This window comes from Rhinoderma darwinii, chromosome 3 (assembly GCF_050947455.1).
Source record: "Rhinoderma darwinii isolate aRhiDar2 chromosome 3, aRhiDar2.hap1, whole genome shotgun sequence".
In the NCBI taxonomy this organism is placed as follows: domain Eukaryota; kingdom Metazoa; phylum Chordata; class Amphibia; order Anura; family Rhinodermatidae; genus Rhinoderma; species Rhinoderma darwinii.
This window is the reverse complement of record NC_134689.1, coordinates 6,547,919-6,570,148: the sequence shown is the minus strand read 5'-3', so window position 1 is coordinate 6,570,148 and position 22,230 is coordinate 6,547,919. Positions and strand designations below refer to the sequence as shown.

Sequence of the window (22,230 nt, the reverse complement as noted above, 5' to 3'; positions counted from 1 at the left end):
TGTAATGCTTTCTTTCTCCTGTGGTGGCGCTGCAGGGAAGTTTAACACTTACTTGCAGGCTCCTCCCACAGATCACCGCCGATCACAGGGGGGACACTTTGTGATCAGTTCTGAGTAAATCCTTCCAACAGGATTGTAGAGTCCTTGTTCACACGGCGTGTATTCCACACGTGTTTTGGTGCGTTTTATGCACCAAAATGCACGTTAAACGCTTGATTAAACTTCCTATTGTCATTAATGGGAAAGTGCGCCAGTAGTAAACACAACGCGCTTTTTTTTACCCGAGTGTACTTAAAATATGCATCGCGTTAAAAAAAAGAATCACGGCAAACCTTTGGCACGTAAAACGCGCCAAATGTTCCCATATCAATGGGAGTCCTAATTACGCACCAAAAAATGCGCAAAAGCACTCTCAATGCGTCAAACAAACACGAGGTAAACTCGAACTTTACAAAATGCTCGCGTATTTGACACGTTTACACGTTGTTGGTTTTTCAGCGCAGTGTGAATTTGCCCTTATAATGGTGAACGTGTTTTTTGCCGAAGTTCCCCTTTAAGAACGCCCAGTAAAAACCACTACGTGCACTATATGTCGTCGCTTCTTATGCAAATGGCAGCGGAGTTCTCCTCCTCCGCTCAGACGAAGACTTTAAGCCCCACCCACAACATAAGATCACGGTCCGGTGACTACCGGCCTTGTGCACATATCAGAGCCGCGGTTGTCGCGTTTCGAGCTTCACCTGCTCTGGATCTTGCAGCCTTTGTATTCCCTCTGGGCGGAGGACCCTTTAAGAGCTCGTCGTGAGGAATACAATTGTCTACAAAGTAAAATATTCACAATCGGAGCCAAGAATTCTGCTCCACAACAAACGCCCCCCCAAAAAAAAACTAGAAAACATTTGCTGCTTATTTAAACCAGATGTTGGACGTGGAAACAATGCCAGGCCGGAGTTGCGTACAGCAATAATCCCACTGATCGGGACTGATTGTCCGGATCTGTAGTTGGGCAAAATGATCGGCTCCATCAGTTTCAAACGTTTCCATTGGTCGCGATCACCGTTAATCTGCCGTCATCCCCCCCCCTCATAGCAGAAGAGTAACGGAGTTATGTAAGCAGATACAGGGGGTGTATACTTTTGCAACCACTGCTTTCTGCTCCAATGCAGTCCGTGGTCCCTTTTACTGCTTTATCACTGAACGATTCAGAGAGCCATCGCCTATATGGGCCTGATTTATACTCTTGGAAGCCACTATGGATGCACCGACTACTTAAAGGGTGTGTAGACTTTTGCAACCGTGTTTTGTTGCTTTAATGCAACTCGAGTCCAAAAGTTTGAAAAAAAATGCAGCAACTTTGCAATGGTCTCCCATAGGAGCTGTAGATACAAAATGGTAGGAAATCCATTGAAAAAGGTTGCAAAAATGTACACACCCTAGAAGTGTTCCTTTAATCCACAGTGGGATCCAACAGCATACAACCGGCAATAGATGGGAGAGGAACGATGGGACTTGTAGTCTGACAATTGATGTGGTCACGTGTTGGATGTAGCGCCCCCCCCCATCCACATGGTGAATAATATAATCTATAGTCACTCCCTGTAATTAACCCTTCCTCGTCTGTTTTTTCTTTTGCACCATGTAGAGAATCTCTGGTTTCCCCTGACGGAACTGACAGCACCGATACCCAAAGCAAGTAAGAAACCCCCTCCCCACCGGCTCTTCTCCCCCTTTAAGGTTTCCAGACTTTTCCTTCTTTACGTTCCTCCATTGTTTCCTTCCTGCTTTTTATTTACATTTTATTTTTGTTACTTTTCATTGTGTTTTACTTTTCGGACCTTCACTTTCCCCTTTTCTGTCTTATTTTCCCTTTTACTTTCTTTACTTATTTATTTTCCCTTGTTTTTCTTTTAGTACATCCGTCTCTCTCTCTTCCCTCTTTTGTTTTCTTCATTTATTGTTTGTATCGGTCTCTGTGCCAGTGGATTATTCACTTTGTATTTTTTTTTTCGTCCCTTGAAGACAGGCTCACAGCGAGACCGAGAAGAGACGGCGGGATAAAATGAACACATTGATTGAGGAACTTTCTGCCATGATTCCTCAATGTGACCCTTTACCCCGCAAGCTGGACAAACTGACGGTGTTAAAAATGGCTGTCCAGCACCTAAAGTCATTGAAGGGTATGTGAGTCCTGCCTGAGCCGGGACAATGACCTTAATTAACATTACTGTACGATATTAGCTGTATTATAGAATGTAACTACTATAATACTGCTCCTGTATACAAGAATATAACTACTATAATACTGCTCCTATATACAAGAATATAACTACTATAATACTGCCTCCTATATACAAGAATATAACTACTATAATACTGCCCCCTATATACAAGAATATAACTACTATAATACTGCTCCTATATACAAGAATATAACTACTAGAATACTGCTCCTATATACAAGAATATAACTACTATAATACTGCTCCCTATATACAAGAATATAACTACTATAATACTGCCTCTATATACAAGAATATAACTACTATAATACTGCCCCTATATACAAGAATATAACTACTATAATACTGCCCCTATATACAAGAATATAACTACTATAATACTGCCCCTATATACCAGAATATAACTACTATAATACTGCTCCCTATATACAAGAATATAACTACTATAATACTGCCCCCTATATACAAGAATATAACTACTATAATACTGCCTCCTATATACAAGAATATAACTACTATAATACTGCTCCCTATATACAAGAATATAACTACTATAATACTGCCCCTATATACAAGAATATAACTACTATAATACTGCCCTGTATACAAGAATATAACTACTATAATACTGCCCCTATATACAAGAATATAACTACTATAATACTGCCCCCTATATACAAGAATATAACTACTATAATACTGCCTCTATATACAAGAATATAGCTACTATAATACTGCCCCTATATACAAGAATATAACTACTATAATACTGCCCCTATATACAAGAATATAACTACTATAATACTGCCCCCTATATACAAGAATATAACTACTGTAATACTGCTCCTATATACAAGAATATAACTACTATAATACTGCCCCTATATACAAGAATATAACTACTGTAATACTGCTACTATATACAAGAATATAACTACTATAATACTGCCCCCTATATACAAGAATATAACTACTGTAATACTGCTCCTATATACAAGAATATAACTACTATAATACTGCCCCTATATACAAGAATATAACTACTATAATACTGCCTCCTATGTACAAGAATATAACTACTATAATACTGCCTCCTATGTACAAGAATATAACTACTATAATACTGCCCCCTATATACAAGAATATAACTACTATAATACTGCTCCTATATACAGGAATATAACTACTGTAATACTGCTCCCTATATACAAGAATATAACTACTATAATACTGCCTCCTATGTACAAGAATATAACTACTATAATACTGCCCCCTATATACAAGAATATAACTACTATAATACTACCCCCTATATACAAGAATATAACGACTATAATACTTCCCCTATATACAAGAATATAACGACTATAATACTAGAATATAACTACTATAATACTGACCCTGTATACAAGAATATAACTACTATAATACTGCTCCTATATACAAGAATATAACTACTATAATACTGCCTCCTATGTACAAGAATATAACGACTATAATACTGCCCCTATATACAAGAATATAACGACTATAATACTACTCCTATATACAAGAATATAACTACTATAATACTGCCCCTATATACAAGAATATAACTACTATAATACTGCCCCCTATATACAAGAATATCACTACTATAATACTGCCCTATATACAAGAATATAACTACTATAATACTACTCCCTATGTACAAGAATATAACTACTATAATACTGCCCCCTCTATACAAGAATATAACTACTATAATACTGCCCCTATATACAAGAATATAACTACTATAATACTGCCCCTATATACAAGAATATAACTACTATAATACTGCCCTGTATACAAGAATATAACTACTATAATACTGCTCCCTATATACAAGAATATAACTACTATAATACTGCCCCCTATATACAAGAATATAACTACTATAATACTGCCCCCTATATACAAGAATATAACTACTATAATACTGCCTCCTATATACAAGAATATAACTACTATAATACTTCCCCAATATACAAGAATATAACTACTATAATACTGCCCCCTATATACAAGAATATAACTACTATAATACTGCCCCCTATATACAAGAATATAACTACTATAATACTGCCCCCTATATACAAGAATATAACTACTATAATACTGCTCCTATATACAAGAATATAACTACTATAATACTGCCTCCTATATACAAGAATATAACTACTATAATACTGCTCCTATATTCAAGAATATATCTACTATAATACTGCCCCTATATACAAGAATATAACTACTATAATACTGCCCCTATATTCAAGAATATATCTACTATAATACTGCCCCTATATACAAGAATATAACTACTATAAGACTGCCCCTATATACAAGAATATAACTATTATAATACTGCTCCTATATACAAGAATAGAACTACTATAATACTGACCCCTATATACAAGAATATAACTACTATGATACTGCCCTCTATATACAAGAATATAACTACTATAATACTGCCCCTATATACAAGAATATAACTACTATAATACTGCCCCTATATACAAGAATATAACTACTATAATACTGCCCCTATATACAAGAATATAACTACTATAATACTGCCCCCTATATACAAGAATATAACTACTATAATACTGCTCGTATATACAAGAATATAACTACTATAATACTGCCCCCTATATACAAGAATATAACTACTATAATACTGCCCCTATATACAAGAATAGAACTACTATAATACTGACCCCTATATACAAGAATATAACTACTATGATACTGCCCTCTATATACAAGAATATAACTACTATAATACTGCCCCTATATACAAGAATATAACTACTATAATACTGCCCCTATATACAAGAATATAACTACTATAACACTGCTCCTATATACAAGAATAGAACTACTATAATACTGCTCGTATATACAAGAATATAACTACTATAATACTGCCTCCTATATACAAGAATATAACTACTATAATACTGCTCGTATATACAAGAATATAACTACTATAATACTGCCCCCTATATACAAGAATATAACTACTATAATACTGCCCCTATATACAAGAATATAACTACTATAATACTGCCCCCTATATGCAAGAATATAACTACTATAATACTGCCTCCTATATACAAGAATATAACTACTATAATACTGCCCCTATATACAAGAATATAACTACTATAATACTGCCCCTATATACAAGAATATAACTACTATAATACTGCCCCCTATATACAAGAATATAACTACTATAATACTGCCCCCTATGTACATGAATATAACTACTATAATACTGCCCCCTATATACAAGAATATAACTACTATAATACTGCTCCCTATGTACAAGAATATAACTACTATAATACTGCTCCCAATATACAAGAATATAACTACAATAATACTGCCCCCTATATACAAGAATATAACTACAATAATACTGCCCCCTATATACAAGAATATAACTACTATAATACTGCCCCCTATATACAAGAATATAACTACTATAATACAGCCTCTATATACAAGAATATAACTACTATAATACTGCTCCTATATACAAGAATATAACTACTATAATACTGCTCCCTATATACAAGAATATTACTACTATAATACTGCCCCCTATATACAAGAATATAACTACTATAATACTGCCCCCTGTATACAAGAATATAAATACTATAATACTGCCCTATATACAAGAATATAACTACTATAATACTGCTCCCTATATACAAGAATATAACTACTATAATACTGCCCCTATATACAAGAATATAACTACTATAATACTGCCCCCTATATACAAGAATATAACTACTATAATACTACCCCTATATACAATAATATAACTACTATAATACTGCCCCTATATACAAGAATATAACTACTATAATACTGCCCCTATATACAAGAATATAACTACTATAATACTGCCCCTATATACAAGAATATAACTACTATAATACTGCCACCTATATATAAGAATATAACTACTATAATACTGCCCCCTATATACAAGAATATAACTACTATAATACTGCCCCTATATACAAGAATATAACTACTATAATACTGCTTCTATATACAAGAATATAACTACTATAATACTGCCCTCTATATACAAGAATATAACTACTATAATACAGCCTCTATATACAAGAATATAACTACTATAATACTGCCCCCTATATACAAGAATATAACTACTATAATACTGCCCCCTATATACAAGAATATAACTACTATAATACTGCTCCTATATACAAGAATATAACTACTATAATACTGCTCCTATATACAAGAATATAACTACTATAATACTGCACCCTATATACAAGAATATAACTACTATAATACTGCCCCTATATACAAGAATATAACTACTATAATACTGCACCCTATATACAAGAATATAACTACTATAATACTGCTCCCTATATACAAGAATATAACTACTATAATACTGCCCCTATATACAAGAATATAACTACTATAATACTGCCACTATATACAAGAATATAACTACTATAATACTGCCCCTATATACAAGAATATAACTACTATAAGGGTATGTTCACACGGCCAAATTTCAGACGTATACGAGGCGTATTATGCCTCGTTTTACGTCTTAAAATATGGCTACAATACGTCGGCAAACATCTGCCCATTCATTTGAATGGGTTTGCCGACGTACTGTGCAGACGACCTGTTATTTACGCGTCGTCGTTTGACAGCTGTCAAACGACGACTCGTAAAAATACAGCCTCGTCAAAAGAAGTGCAGGACACTTCTTTCAGACGTTTTTGGAGCTGTTTTCTCATAGACTCCAATGAAAACAGCTCCAAAAATGAGTTGGTAAAAATGCGAGTTGGTAAAAAACGTCTGAAAAGCAGGGTCTGTTTTCCCTTGAAAACAGCTCTGGATTTTCAGACGTTTTGGTTGACTACGTGTGAACATACCCTTATACTGCCCCTATGTATAATATAATAGTTGTATAATTCTCTCTCCACACCTTTTCTATACAGTGTATTAGTCTGCTGGGGATGTCGGCTCTGTATACGTCTGATATAATATGATCTCTGTGTTTTATAGATTAGGGATCGGTCAGTCTGAGGGTGTCGGGGGTGGGGTGCACTTATTTTCCTCTGTGTTATCTGCTGTTGGTCATCTCCCGGTTTTCTCGCTCCCTCTTCGCCGCACTTGATGAGTAGATGGAAGGAATTCTATAATAAATAGTTTTGTGTTGGTGGAGATTGTGAGCTGATGATGTAATCGCGAGATGTGAGAAGAATATAACCAAATACAGACGTTTGTTTTTTTTATTACCACTGACGGGAAAATTCTCAGGAATGAAATAAATGCAATGAATAGAAATCACTTTGTAGAAAGATATTTTCACTTCACCATTAAACGTGAAATAACTGAATCTCGTGTTCATTGCTTGTAGTACCGTTTCTTACCACCACTCTTAGCCATCACTTTTTTCCTAGCCACCAATGCAACAGCGCCCCCATTTGTCACCTAGTTGACATCTTGGAAATGCAGCAGTGTTGGAGCGCAGGGTTTGTCATGATCGTTTGTGGCTTCTGTCGTTTCAGGTTCTAGCAGCTCGTTTGCAGAAGAAAGCTACAAGCCGTCGTTCTTACGCCAGGATGAGCTGAAGCGTCTAATTCTTAAGGTTCGTGACTCTTCTGCTTGTCGTCTTTTTATATATTAAACGTATTTGAGGAAACCGCCATCATTTATTGATGGAAATGGCGCTGTCGTGGGGCATTTGCTTGTTTTCCTTTTTGATTTCCTTCATATTTTGTTCTCCAGTCACCTCTAATGCAAAAGTTAAAATTCTACTGGTTGCTCTTGGAAACCGACAGCAGTTTAGCTCCGCCCTTTTGTCAGACATGTGACATAACAGCTGAGCTGTAACTGTTTGAATGTCCTCTTAATTCCCACAATGCACTGCTCTTTGCTCTGGACACCAGCAGATTTCTGAATTTAGCTTTGGAGGTGAATGGAGAAGAAAAGTAAAGGGTGACTCAACGCCCTCTTTATTTTTTTAGGCAGCGGATGGATTCCTGTTTGTGGTCGGCTGCGACAGAGGGAAGATCTTGTTTGTGTCCGAATCCGTCTCGAAGACCCTGAAGTACAGCCAGGTGCGTTACAATGTCTGCCGTGCCCCCCCCCCCAGCCTGGCCGAGACCCGCTTTCCTCTCCTATAGAATCACACGCCCTTCAGCAACCCAGAAAGACGACTGGCCTACTTTAATTGTCCCTCCTGCATTCTTGTGTGGGAAACCCTGTAGGCCTTTGTTCTGTACGGGAAACGGAGGCCCGGGGAGGTCAAAGCAAATTTACTATATAAAGATTCAGCAATTACGTTATAAACATCCCTGTAAATAGAAGTTGTCCCACAGCAAACATTACAACTCACCCAGCTTTCCCTGACTCCTGAATGCCAAACTTTCTTATTTATACAGCATGAGAACTAACAGATATAACCATTATTAACAAGAAGATTTGCTATTCAGGGAGTGCAATAAATGTGGGTGATAAGTTGTATTATACTCCATATCTGCATGCACAATTCTGCAGGCTTCAGAGCTGAAATCTCCCAGAATTCATGCTAGTTCAGTGTCTGCACAGAGCTTACTCTAGTAATTTTCATTTACACAAGGCTCTGTAGAAAACACTAACGGACCCCTACGTTATAAGATCTCAGCTAAACTGTTAGGGGAGTGTCCAACAACAAGATCACTGATGGTTTCCAGTTAAATCCAGCAAAATAGTGAGTGCAGCTCTGGAGTATAGTACAGGATGTAACTCAGGATCAGTACAGGATAAATAATGTAATGTATGTACACAGTGACCCCACCAGCAGAATAGTGAGTGCAGCTCTGGAGTATAATACAGGATGTAACTCAGGATCAGTACAGGATAAGTAATGTATGTACACAGTGACTCCACCAGCAGAATAGTGAGTGCAGCTCTGGAGTAGAATACAGGATGTAACTCAGGATCAGTACAGGATAAGTAATGTAATGTATGTACACAGTGACTCCTCCAGCAGAATAGTGAGTGCAGCTCTGGAGTATAATACAGGATATAACTCAGGATCAGTACAGGATAAGTAATGTAATGTATGTACACAGTGACTCCACCAGCAGAATAGTGAGTGCAGCTCTGGAGTATAATACAGGATGTAACTCAGGATCAGTACAGGATAAGTAATGTAATGTATGTACACAGTGACTCCACCAGCAGAATAGTGAGTGCAGCTCTGGAGTATAATACAGGATGTAACTCCGGATCAGTACAGGATAAGTAATGTAATGTATGTACACAGTGACTCCACCAGCAGAATAGTGAGTGCAGCTCTGGAGTATAATACAGGATATAATTCAGGATCAGTACAGGATAAGTAATGTAATGTATGTACACAGTGACTCCACCAGCAGAATAGTGAGTTCTTCTCTGGAGTATAATACAGGATGTAACTCCGGATCAGTACAGGATCAGTAATGTAATGTGTGTACACAGTGACTCCACCAGCAGAATAGTGAGTGCAGCTCTGGAGTATAATACAGGATGTAACTCAGGATCTAACCCAGGATAAGTAATGTAATGTATGTACACAGTGACTCCACCAGCAGAATAGTGAGTGCAGCTCTGGAGTATAATACAGGATCTAACCCAGGATAAGTAATGTAATGTATGTACACAGTGACTCCACCAGCAGAATAGTGAGTGCAGCTCTGGAGTATAATACAGGATGTAACTCCGGATCAGTACAGGATAAGTAATGTAATGTATGTACACAGTGACTCCACCAGCAGAATAGTGAGTGCAGCTCTGGAGTATAATACAGGATGTAACTCAGGATCAGTACAGGGTAAGTAATGTAATGTATGTACACAGTGACTCCACCAGCAGAATAGTGAGTGCAGCTCTGGAGTATAATTCAGGATCAGTACAGGATAAGTAATGTAATGTATGTACACAGTGACTCCACCAGCAGAATAGTGAGTGCAGCTCTGGAGTGTAATACAGGATATAACTCAGGATCAGTACAGGATAAGTAATGTAATGTATGTACACAGTGACTCCACCAGCAGAATAGTGAGTGCAGCTCTGGAGTGTAATACAGGATGTAACTCAGGATCAGTACAGGATAAGTAATGTAATGTATGTACACAGTGACTCCAGCAGCAGAATAGTGAGTGCAGCTCTGGAGTATAATACAGGATGTAACTCAGGATCAGTACAGGATAAGTAATGTAATGTATGTATACAGAAGTGACTCCACCAGCAGCAGAATAGTGAGTGCAGCTCTGGAGTATAATACAGGATGTAACTCAGGATCAGTACAGGATAAGTAATGTAATGTATGTACACAGTGACTCCACCAGCAGAATAGTGAGTGCAGCTCTGGAGTATAATACAGGATATAACTCCGGATCAGTACAGGATAAGTAATGTAGTGTATGTACACAGTGACTCCACCAGCAGAATAGTGAGTGCAGCTCTGGAGTATAATACAGGATCAGTAATGTATGTGCACAGTGACTCCACTTCGTGTTATATTTATTTATAAACGGGTCGGCAATTAATATTCATGACTAGTAATGTGCGGATTATATCAGACGGCTGCAATCTGCCTTTTTCCAGTCTTTGTGAAACTACAACTCCTAACCTGTAGCTGTCAGTGCATGCTGGGAGTTGTAGTTTGGTAATGGCTGATGTGATGCAGATTACAGACTGTTGCAGATTCTTCATCTTCCTCCTGTTTCCTTTTTCAGGCTGATCTTATTGGACGGAGTCTATTTGATTATCTCCACCCCAAAGACGTTGCCAAAGTGAAAGAGCAGCTTTCTTCTCCTGACGTGGCCCTGAGGGAGAAGCTGATCGACGCCAAAAGTGAGAGAAAAGTTCAGAGTGAGACGTATATTTCTAGCCTTCTGGTGGCAGCGGCTGCTCCGTTATGTCGCTCTGGACGGCAAACAATAATCATCCGCAGGACAAGCGCAAGCTCCGCATCTGCGTATAAATGTAGAACGTGTCGCAATGGCGCCAATGGTCTAAACGCTTATTATACGCTACTGCTCGCCCGAAGTGGGATTACAGGTCCGCCCCTCCCCCATGGGCACATTAAAAGGATTTTCTAGTATTATGTTAAACCTATTCGCTGTAAAATGAAAAGTTCTGAAACTTTCTAATTGTTTCAATTCCTCACCGTTTTCAAGATCTCTGCTTGCTGTTGTGAATAGGAACAGTCTTCATTACATATAGAGGCTAAAAAAGGTGTCCTGACCTAATAGTTCTCACACAGCTGCAGTGTTTGGCTCGCAGAGGATTAGCTTCACTAATACATTATAACAACCCCTCAGCTGTGTGAGCAGGACCAAGGCAGGATAAGTCTTTAGCTTTCGTTTCAATTCACTGTCAGCAGAGGATCTTGGAACTGGTAAGGATTTGAGTTGCAGAACATCAGACAATAAGGCTTTCTGGCCTGTGGTCTCGTGTTTGTGTGGGGGAAGGGCAATGACCACTCCGAGGGGAGGGGCTGGGCATCAGCATTCAGTGGGGGGTGTAATTGTACCCCCTAATAATCAGAATGTATCCTGTGCTGATAAGTTCTCTTTGTTTATGCCACCCCTAAATCCTCATGATGTCTTCTGTCAAGTTTTAAAAATTCTGTTCCTGGGAAAGCTGGGTGACAAGCAACATGGCTGCCATTACAGCTTCCATAGGTGTGGTCATCCAGCTTTCCTAGAGTCCTGAATGGCCTATATAATGTAATAATAGATTCCATGCTCCCATATCTCTGCAGAACGAGGCAGAGGCAAATCTCATTTATTCTCCGCATTAGAGACGGTAGAACTTGGACGCCCGCTCTGCCTCTCCGCCCCCGCCCGCGCTCTGCCTCTCCGCCCCCGCCCGCGCTCTGCCTCTCCGCCCCCGCCCGCGCTCTGCCTCTCCGCCCCCGCCCGCGCTCTGCCTCTCCGCCCCCGCCCGCGCTCTGCCTCTCCGCCCCCGCCCGCGCTCTGCCTCTCCGCCCCCGCCCCCGCTCTGCCTCTCCGCCCCCGCCCCCGCTCTGCCTCTCCGCCCCCGCTCTGCCTCTCCGCCCCCGCTCTGCCTCTCCGCCCCCGCTCTGCCTCTCCGCCCCCGCCCGCGCTCTGCCTCTCCGCCCCCGCCCGCTCTGCCTCTCCGCCCCCGCCCGCTCTGCCTCTCCGCCCGCGCTCTGCCTCTCCGCCCGCTCTGCCTCTCCGCCCCCGCCCGCGCTCTGCCTCTCCGCCCCCGCCCGCGCTCTGCCTCTCCGCCCCCGCCCGCTCTGCCTCTCCGCCCCCGCCCGCTCTGCCTCTCCGCCCCCGCCCGCTCTGCCTCTCCGCCCGCTCTGCCTCTCCGCCCGCTCCCTTAATAATCCAGTTATCCTGACGTCGTCTCATCCTGTTTGCAGCCGGATTACAGGTCCACACTCACTTCCAGAGCGGCTATTCTCGTCTGCACTGGGGCTCCCGGCGCTCGTTCTTCTGCCGTATGAAGGTGGGCCGATCCCTGAGCAAGGAGGGCAACGACTTCTTACCCGGCCCAAAGAAAAAAGGTGATTGTCTTCTGTAACTGAGGGTGTGAAGCTGGGGGGGGAGACACGCGAGGGGTTTAATGTTTGCAGTGAAGTTATTACATTGTGAGACCGCAAGCCGTGAAGACGGACACAGGCAGAGCAGGAGGGAAATCTGGTGGTGTTTTAAATGTAACCGGTCTATGGGCAGAGGTTAATTGCAATAAAGAAGGAATGCCACCAGGGGGCCTCCCGCACCAACTTACATTCATTACACTACCACTGTCTACCACCAGGGGGCCTCCCGCACCAACTTACATTCATTACACTACCACTGTACCACCAGGGGGCCTCCTGCACCAACTGTTACATTCATTACACTACCACTGTCTACCACCAGGGGGCTTCCCACACCAACTGTTTCCATTCATTACACTACCACTGTCTACCACCAGAGGGCCTCACTCACTGCTTACATTCATTACACTACCACTGTCTACCACCAGAGGGCCTCACTCACTCCTTACATTCATTACACTTCCACGGTCTACCACTAGAGGGCTGTGATTGGATAACACCAGCATTTTAAGGATGAATATATTCTTACACGCGTCTGTTGTTCACGCAGAGCACCGGCGATACTGCACCATCCACTGCACGGGGTATTTGAGGACCTGCCTTTCCAGTGAAGTAGGGGTTAAAGAGGACTGCGAGGCAGACAAGGAATCGTACAACTTCAGCTGCCTCGTAGCCATTGGTCGGTTACATCCGTACATCGTGCCGCAGAGCACGCCGGAAATTAAAGTGAAACCCACAGAATTTGTCACCCGTTATACCATGGATGGTAAATTTGTTTACGTAGATCAACGGTAAGGACATTCAGAGACCGCGGCGCCTCCGCGAGGAGGATAAAGCAGGTTCAAGGGGAAATCTGGTTTTTTTTAAAAAAAAAACAAAAAACTAAAAATAGTAATAAAATATAATAATGTTGAGGCAATAAAAAAAACAATAAATAATATTAAAAATGATCATTTGTCTTCTAGACGTTAATATTCCTCCCGCCGTGTAATGTCGGGGGGAAGTTTTATAAAAATATTTATCGTACCTAAAAAAATATAATTGAAAAATTACAGGATTATAAATGGTGCAGTTTGTTGATGCATCAAAATCGGATGTTTTCTTCTTCCAGAGCTACGGCCACTTTGGGTTATCTCCCGCAGGAGCTTCTCGGCACGTCCTGCTACGAATACTTCCACCCGGATGACCACGGCCATCTCACAGAACAACATAAAGCAGGTTAATAAAAAAAAATAATTTTTTTATTTATTTCTTTTTTTTTTTTTTACTTAGAGTTTAGAAGGACTGGAAAAATGAAGGTCTTAATTGAGTAGAGTTGTTTTTTTTTTTGTTTTTTTTTTGTATCTTTTTTTTTTTTTGCGGGACGCCCTTTCTGCTTTTTGTTTTCATTTTCTCTCTTATAAAGCTTCTTGATTAATTTTTTTTAAAATTATTATACTAACGTTCGCATTACGTGTTCTTTTTTTTGAGGGATTTATACTTCTTTTCTGAAATAAAAAAAGTATAATATTTTAATTCTTTTAGAATGGCAGATCTTCACTTTCTTGAAGTTCCTTGAATTAAAGTCTTTTTTTTTTTTTTTTAAGTGCTTCCCCTTTAAGCCCTGCTCCTGTTCAGAAACTCTTTAGAATACTTATTTCCTTCCTGGCCCTGCCCTGATCGTTCGCTCTGCCCTGATCGTTCGCTCTGCCCTGATCGTTCGCTCTGCCCTGATCGTTCGCTCTGCCCTGATCGTTCGCTCTGCCCTGATCGTTCGCTCTGCCCTGATCGTTCGCTCTGCCCTGATCGTTCGCTCTGCCCTGATCGTTCGCTCTGCCCTGATCGTTCGCTCTGCCCTGATCGTTCGCTCTGCCCTGATCGTTCGCTCTGCCCTGATCGTTCGCTCTGCCCTGATCGTTCGCTCTGCCCTGATCGTTCGCTCTGCCCTGATCGTTCGCTCTGCCCTGATCGTTCGCTCTGCCCTGATCGTTCGCTCTGCCCTGATCGTTCGCTCTGCCCTGATCGTTCGCTCTGCCCTGATCGTTCGCTCTGCCCTGATCGTTCGCTCTGCCCTGATCGTTCGCTCTGCCCTGATCGTTCGCTCTGCCCTGATCGTTCGCTCTGCCCTGATCGTTCGCTCTGCCCTGATCGTTCGCTCTGCCCTGATCGTTCGCTCTGCCCTGATCGTTCGCTCTGCCCTGATCGTTCGCTCTGCCCTGATCGTTCGCTCTGCCCTGATCGTTCGCTCTGCCCTGATCGTTCGCTCTGCCCTGATCGTTCGCTCTGCCCTGATCGTTCGCTCTGCCCTGATCGTTCGCTCTGCCCTGATCGTTCGCTCTGCCCTGATCGTTCGCTCTGCCCTGATCGTTCGCTCTGCCCTGATCGTTCGCTCTGCCCTGATCGTTCGCTCTGCCCTGATCGTTCGCTCTGCCCTGATCGTTCGCTCTGCCCTGATCGTTCGCTCTGCCCTGATCGTTCGCTCTGCCCTGATCGTTCGCTCTGCCCTGATCGTTCGCTCTGCCCTGATCGTTCGCTCTGCCCTGATCGTTCGCTCTGCCCTGATCGTTCGCTCTGCCCTGATCGTTCGCTCTGCCCTGATCGTTCGCTCTGCCCTGATCGTTCGCTCTGCCCTGATCGTTCGCTCTGCCCTGATCGTTCGCTCTGCCCTGATCGTTCGCTCTGCCCTGATCGTTCGCTCTGCCCTGATCGTTCGCTCTGCCCTGATCGTTCGCTCTGCCCTGATCGTTCGCTCTGCCCTGATCGTTCGCTCTGCCCTGATCGTTCGCTCTGCCCTGATCGTTCGCTCTGCCCTGATCGTTCGCTCTGCCCTGATCGTTCGCTCTGCCCTGATCGTTCGCTCTGCCCTGATCGTTCGCTCTGCCCTGATCGTTCGCTCTGCCCTGATCGTTCGCTCTGCCCTGATCGTTCGCTCTGCCCTGATCGTTCGCTCTGCCCTGATCGTTCGCTCTGCCCTGATCGTTCGCTCTGCCCTGATCGTTCGCTCTGCCCTGATCGTTCGCTCTGCCCTGATCGTTCGCTCTGCCCTGATCGTTCGCTCTGCCCTGATCGTTCGCTCTGCCCTGATCGTTCGCTCTGCCCTGATCGTTCGCTCTGCCCTGATCGTTCGCTCTGCCCTGATCGTTCGCTCTGCCCTGATCGTTCGCTCTGCCCTGATCGTTCGCTCTGCCCTGATCACTCTTTTGCTTTCCATCACCAGTCCTACAGAGCAAAGAGAAGATCCTGACAAATCCGTACAAATTCAAGGCCAAAGACGGGTCCTTCATCATTTTACAAAGCCACTGGTTCAGCTTCATCAACCCGTGGACCAAAGAGTTTGAATACATCGTGTCCATCAACACCGTGGTATCGTAAGTGCTTTATATACCGCTGCCGTCTATTACCCTCCTCTGTCTGTACCCGACAGATTTAAAGGGGCGAGGGGTCAACACCTCTTTATGTAGGGGACTTTTGACATGACGTAAATTGGTGCCCGGGTCTGGTTTAGAAACTGCAGAGTGACCACCGTTTCTCTGATCCTGAAAATATGTTCAGAGTAGTTGTCGTTTTCCCCTCCCCCAAAACATTCACGACTTGGCCAAGACCCCAAAAAAAGATAAACCCAGATTTGAAAATGGGGGCTGCATTGATGCGTCTTCGATTGTGTCACCCCGCTGGTATATTCTTCTACAGAGGTCAAGGTTCATCGCTGGAGACCGCGTCCCTCCACGGTAGCTCCCACTCCTCGGAAGGTAAGTGACCACCTGGATGTCTTCTTGGTCTGGGATGATTTTCAGGTTCCTGAGGTTTTTGTTTTTATATCTTCGTCCGCTGTAGATAGTTCCAAGCGTTCTTTCCTCAACGTGCCGGGGGTTTCCAGCGGAACGCTGCTCGGAGCTGCCAACATCGGCAGAGAGATCGCAAAGCAGATTCTAGAACTACAGAGGTAGGAGGTCACACCCTTCAGGCGCGGTTTACTTAGAACAATCCCTTTTTGTTAGACGGGACCCCCAGTGATCAGCAGTAATCTGTGATCACCCGGCAGCAAGTGTCCAGTTTCCCTGCAGCGCCACCACAGGGGAAATAAAGTATTACAGATTTCTTACTGAAGTCAATGATCTGTCTGTCTAATGCATCGACCTTCTGGGTCCTCCAGAGAGGGACACTCTTTGTAGTTGACCTTCCTTCTGCATGATCGATGAGGGGGTTCCACTGCTGGTTGCATGGGGGGGATCGGCTGTCTAAAAAGATGTACTTCAATGTGCACGGCCTTTTTAATTTATGTAGATCAGTTCTTACTGAGGAACCACCTGGCGACCTCTTATTTTTCCCACACTAGTTACGGGGCACCCACTGGTATCTGACCCCATCGATCACCCGTTGGCAGAGTTGTGATTGACACGGTCTTTCTGCGCTGGGGAACGGGGTACAAAGGGGAGCCCCATCGTCTTCAGTCCCTCTGACTAATGACTTGTTGCGATGATCGCTGCGATCGGACAGTGTTAGCGTCATAGCAACAGACATTTGCCACGTGGAGAAGTTCTCATCACCTCTCGTTACCTGCAGGTTGCACTCTCCACCCTTCGAGGGTGATATAAGCCCCAGTGAGGTCCTGAAGAAGTCGCCATCCCTGGTCCTGCTGCCCTGTGAGGTGCGGTATCACTTTTTTTTTTTACCGTTTTAATCTCATGAGTTTTTTTTTATTTCAAAATAAGATTCAGGGCGGTCACATGACTGGTTTATTCCCACACACATACTTTAGTCAGAATACTGCAGCACAGAGTGTTTCAGAAGACGCCCGTGCTGCTCTTGGATGGGGCAATGACCTGTTAATCATGTGTTGGTGAGGAAGATAATGGAGAGAATGAGGAGGTCACAGGGCAGTGGAAAGAGCAGGGTCCCCGGCGGAACAGAGTATTTCAGGAGGAGTGTGCTGGTCTTGAGCCAGATCAGACAGTGACATAGTGGAAGCAGCAGCCCTCAGCGGTACAGAGTATTTCAGGAGAAGAGTGTGCTCATCTTGTGGGAGGTCACAGGGCAATAGTTATATAGTGGAAAGAGCAGGGGCCAAAGCAGCACAGAGTATTTCAGGAGAGGAGTGCGCTGATGTTGTGGGATGTCAGGCTGAGAGTGATCTAGTGGAAGGGGCAGGGTCCCCAGCAGTACAGAGTATTTCAGGAGAGGAGGGTGCTAATGTTGTGGGATGTCAGGCTGAGAGTGATCTAGTGGAAGGGGCAGGGTCCCCAGCAGTACAGAGTATTTCAGGAGAGGAGGGTGCTAATGTTGTGGGATGTCAGGCTGAGAGTGATCTAGTGGAAGGGGCAGGGTCTCCAGCAGCGCATTATACTGATATCCGGCCCTATATGTGGTAGATTGTGATGTCATCATATCTTGTATGCTCTGTATTCTGTGTAGTCACCTCTATGGTTTGACTCTCTCAGGTACAGAAGGATGAGCTGGTTCTGATCTCTCCCTCCGAAATTGAGAAATTAGACGCATCTTCCCAGAACGACATTTTGCCTTCATTCCCGATTCCAGACAACCTGCTAAGTAAGTCGTGAAGCTTCGTGTCACGGGGGCGGTCTGTCTACCTGTCGATCGGCTCTCGGCAATCCGCTGACTTTGGTGGGGAGACCTTCTCTGGCCGGACATTTCCCCTGCAGTGGCCTCTACTGGGGAAATGTAGTATTACACAGAGGCCATTAGATGAGTTACAGAGAGGCTCACTATTCTGGTCATATAGGTGGGGTGGGGGGGGGGGGGGGGGGGTCACGAATCTCTATGATGTCCATATGCCCTATTGGCGTATATATAGATATATTAGGGTATATAGATGGAGGTTGGTGTCATGAGACATCCCCTGTAAGACCTGCAGCCCCCACTGACCGCTGCAATCACCCCTCCGCCCCGTACATGGTGTCTGTAAAGATTCATGTTCCCTTTGTCGTTACTTTCGTTACGGGGATCTACTCCTTTGAATCACATCTTGTGTTGTTCAGGACTCTTAGGAAAGCTGGGTGACAACCATCAAATCCCCCCCCAGCTTTCTGAGAATCCTGAACAGCAAATCTGCTTAGCTATGCAGAGCTAGACCGTTTGCTGTTCAGGAGTCTGGGAGAGTTGGGTGATTCCTTTTAGAAGCTGTAATGTCTATGTGGATAGTCACCCAGCTTTCCCAGAAGCAGATATAACTAAGTAACAGAAGGGCTTGTATGGACTGGCTTGTGTCGGTAACCCGGATGTTTTTGGCGGTCCAGGTGTCGGCTCGGGGTTTGACTTTGACCAGGATGAAGCCGCGCTCATGAACTTTTTGGAAGAGGACGGCGGTTTGGGAGAAGCCGGAGATTTACACAACATGCACTGGACGATGTAGCGGGACGGACGCGGCCGGCGGGGAAACGCACGAGTCCGGTGACTGAAGAGCTCACACGCAGCAAGATTTTTGTATTTTTTTTGTTACCTGCACATTGAGGAACTGGGACTCGCGGCGGAACGAGCGCGACCGGACGGAAATATTTTCATACTTGTTAATAAACAATCGCTAAATTGTACAAGAAATGATATTGTGTGATCAGTCGTGCGGGGGAGGTGTGATCAGTCGTGCGGGGGAGGTGTGATCAGTCGTGCGGGGGAGGTGTGATCAGTCGTGCGGGGGAGGTGTGATCAGTCGTGCGGGGGAGGTGTGATCAGTCGTGCGGGGGAGGTGTGATCAGTCGTGCGGGGGAGGTGTGATCAGTCGTGCGGGGGAGGTGTGATCAGTCGTGCGGGGGAGGTGTGATCAGTCGTGCGGGGGAGGTGTGATACAGCCGGCCAATCCGGGGGCAAAGCTTCTATGTTTTATACATACACAGATGTAGCCACGTTTATCTGGACCCTGATGACTTCCTGCAGCGCGATGTCTTTCTTCCCCAGGTATAGAGGGTGGCGTGCTGCATCATTCCGGGCATATTGGGGCAGATTATTACTGTCTGCGTTGAGAACGTGAAGGTATCGCACAGCGAGCGCCGCTGTGGTAAATTTGGCGCATCCCCTGCCTGGTCCGTTTTATGCTGCATTCATTTTACACCGCTGAATAAAACTGCCCCGGGGGGAGTTCTGGATGGGACTCTGAGGCGCGCGGCACTTATAATCGTAGCGCTCGGTGTTCACTTCTCTATACGGTATATACAGCCAGCCATCTGTCCGCTATATACAGCCATCCATCCGCTATATACAGCCAGCCGTCCGCTATATACAGCCAGCCGTCCGCTATATACAGCCATCCATCCGCTATATACAGCCAGCCATCCATCCGCTATATACAGCCAGCCGTCCGCTATATACAGCCAGCCGTCCGCTATATACAGCCATCCATCCGCTATATACAGCCATCCATCCGCTATATACAGCCATCCACCCGCTATATACAGCCATCCACCCGCTATATACAGCCATCCATCCATCCGCTATATACAGCCATCCATCCGCTATATACAGCCATCCATCCACCCGCTATATACAGCCATCCATCCATCCGCTATATACAGCCATCCATCCATCCGCTATATACAGCCATCCATCCATCCGCTATATACAGCCATCCATCCATCCGCTATATACAGCCATCCATCCATCCGCTATATACAGCCATCCATCCATCCGCTATATACAGCCATCCATCCGCTATATACAGCCATCCACCCGCTATATACAGCCATCCATCCATCCGCTATATACAGCCATCCACCCGCTATATACATACATACATCCATCCGCTATATACAGCCATCCACCCGCTATATACAGCCATCCATCCATCCGCTATATACAGCCATCCATCCATCCGCTATATACAGCCATCCATCCGCTATATACAGCCATCCACCCGCTATATACAGCCATCCACCCGCTATATACATACATACATCCGTCCGCTATATACAGCCATCCACCCGCTATATACAGCCATCCATCCACCCGCTATATACAGCCATCCATCCACCCGCTATATACAGCCATCCATCCGCTATATACAGCCATCCACCCGCTATATACAGCCATCCATCCACCCGCTATATACAGCCATCCATCCGCTATATACAGCCATCCACCCGCTATATACAGCCACCCACCCGCTATATACATACATACATCCGTCCGCTATATACAGCCATCCACCCGCTATATACAGCCATCCATCCACCCGCTATATACAGCCATCCATCCGCTATATACAGCCATCCACCCGATATATACATACATCCATCCATCCGCTATATACAGCCATCCACCCGCTATATACAGCCATCCATCCACCCGCTATATACAGCCATCCATCCGCTATATACAGCCAGCCATCCGCTATATACAGCCATCCACCCGCTATATACAGCCATCCATCCATCCGCTATATACAGCCATCCATCCATCCGCTATATACAGCCATCCACCCGCTATATACAGCCATCCACCCGCTATATACAGCCATCCATCCATCCGCTATATACAGCCATCCATCCATCCGCTATATACAGCCATCCATCCATCCGCTATATACAGCCATCCATCCATCCGCTATATACAGCCATCCATCCATCCGCTATATACAGCCATCCATCCATCCGCTATATACAGCCATCCATCCATCCGCTATATACAGCCATCCATCCATCCGCTATATACAGCCATCCATCCGCTATATACAGCCATCCATCCGCTATATACAGCCATCCACCCGCTATATACAGCCATCCATCCATCCGCTATATACAGCCATCCACCCGCTATATACAGCCATCCACCCGCTATATACAGCCATCCACCCGCTATATACAGCCATCCATCCGCTATATACAGCCATCCACCCGCTATATACAGCCATCCATCCATCCGCTATATACAGCCATCCATCCATCCGCTATATACAGCCATCCACCCGCTATATACAGCCATCCATCCATCCGCTATATACAGCCATCCACCCGCTATATACAGCCATCCACCCGCTATATACAGCCATCCATCCATCCGCTATATACAGCCATCCATCCGCTATATACAGCCATCCACCCGCTATATACATACATACATCCGTCCGCTATATACAGCCATCCACCCGCTATATACAGCCATCCATCCATCCGCTATATACAGCCATCCATCCATCCGCTATATACAGCCATCCATCCATCCGCTATATACAGCCATCCATCCATCCGCTATATACAGCCATCCATCCATCCGCTATATACAGCCATCCATCCATCCGCTATATACAGCCATCCACCCGCTATATACATACATCCATCCATCCGCTTCATTTATCCCACCGCGGACCAGGGTTGGGGTGATGTAATGGACACCTGTGATAAGACCCTTGTAGTGCCA

General features: G+C 44.3%; 1 protein-coding gene across 2 annotated transcripts in view; it reads left to right on the top strand.

Moving 5' to 3' along the window:
* Positions 1–19,422, top strand: part of BMAL2 (basic helix-loop-helix ARNT like 2) — a 51,362-nt gene extending 31,940 nt beyond the window's left edge. For both annotated transcript variants that reach the window (XM_075855765.1, XM_075855766.1), the window contains 14 exons: positions 1,643–1,693; positions 2,020–2,177; positions 7,856–7,935; positions 8,315–8,407; positions 11,051–11,168; positions 12,709–12,852; positions 13,439–13,679; positions 14,000–14,106; positions 16,085–16,235; positions 16,558–16,616; positions 16,702–16,810; positions 17,431–17,515; positions 18,306–18,414; positions 19,122–19,422. In XM_075855765.1, coding sequence (XP_075711880.1) covers positions 1,643–1,693; positions 2,020–2,177; positions 7,856–7,935; positions 8,315–8,407; positions 11,051–11,168; positions 12,709–12,852; positions 13,439–13,679; positions 14,000–14,106; positions 16,085–16,235; positions 16,558–16,616; positions 16,702–16,810; positions 17,431–17,515; positions 18,306–18,414; positions 19,122–19,237 — 1,621 coding nt within the window. In that variant the 3' untranslated portion in view covers positions 19,238–19,422. The remainder of the gene's footprint in view (positions 1–1,642; positions 1,694–2,019; positions 2,178–7,855; positions 7,936–8,314; positions 8,408–11,050; positions 11,169–12,708; positions 12,853–13,438; positions 13,680–13,999; positions 14,107–16,084; positions 16,236–16,557; positions 16,617–16,701; positions 16,811–17,430; positions 17,516–18,305; positions 18,415–19,121) is intronic.
* The last annotated feature ends 2,808 nt before the right edge of the window (positions 19,423–22,230 follow it).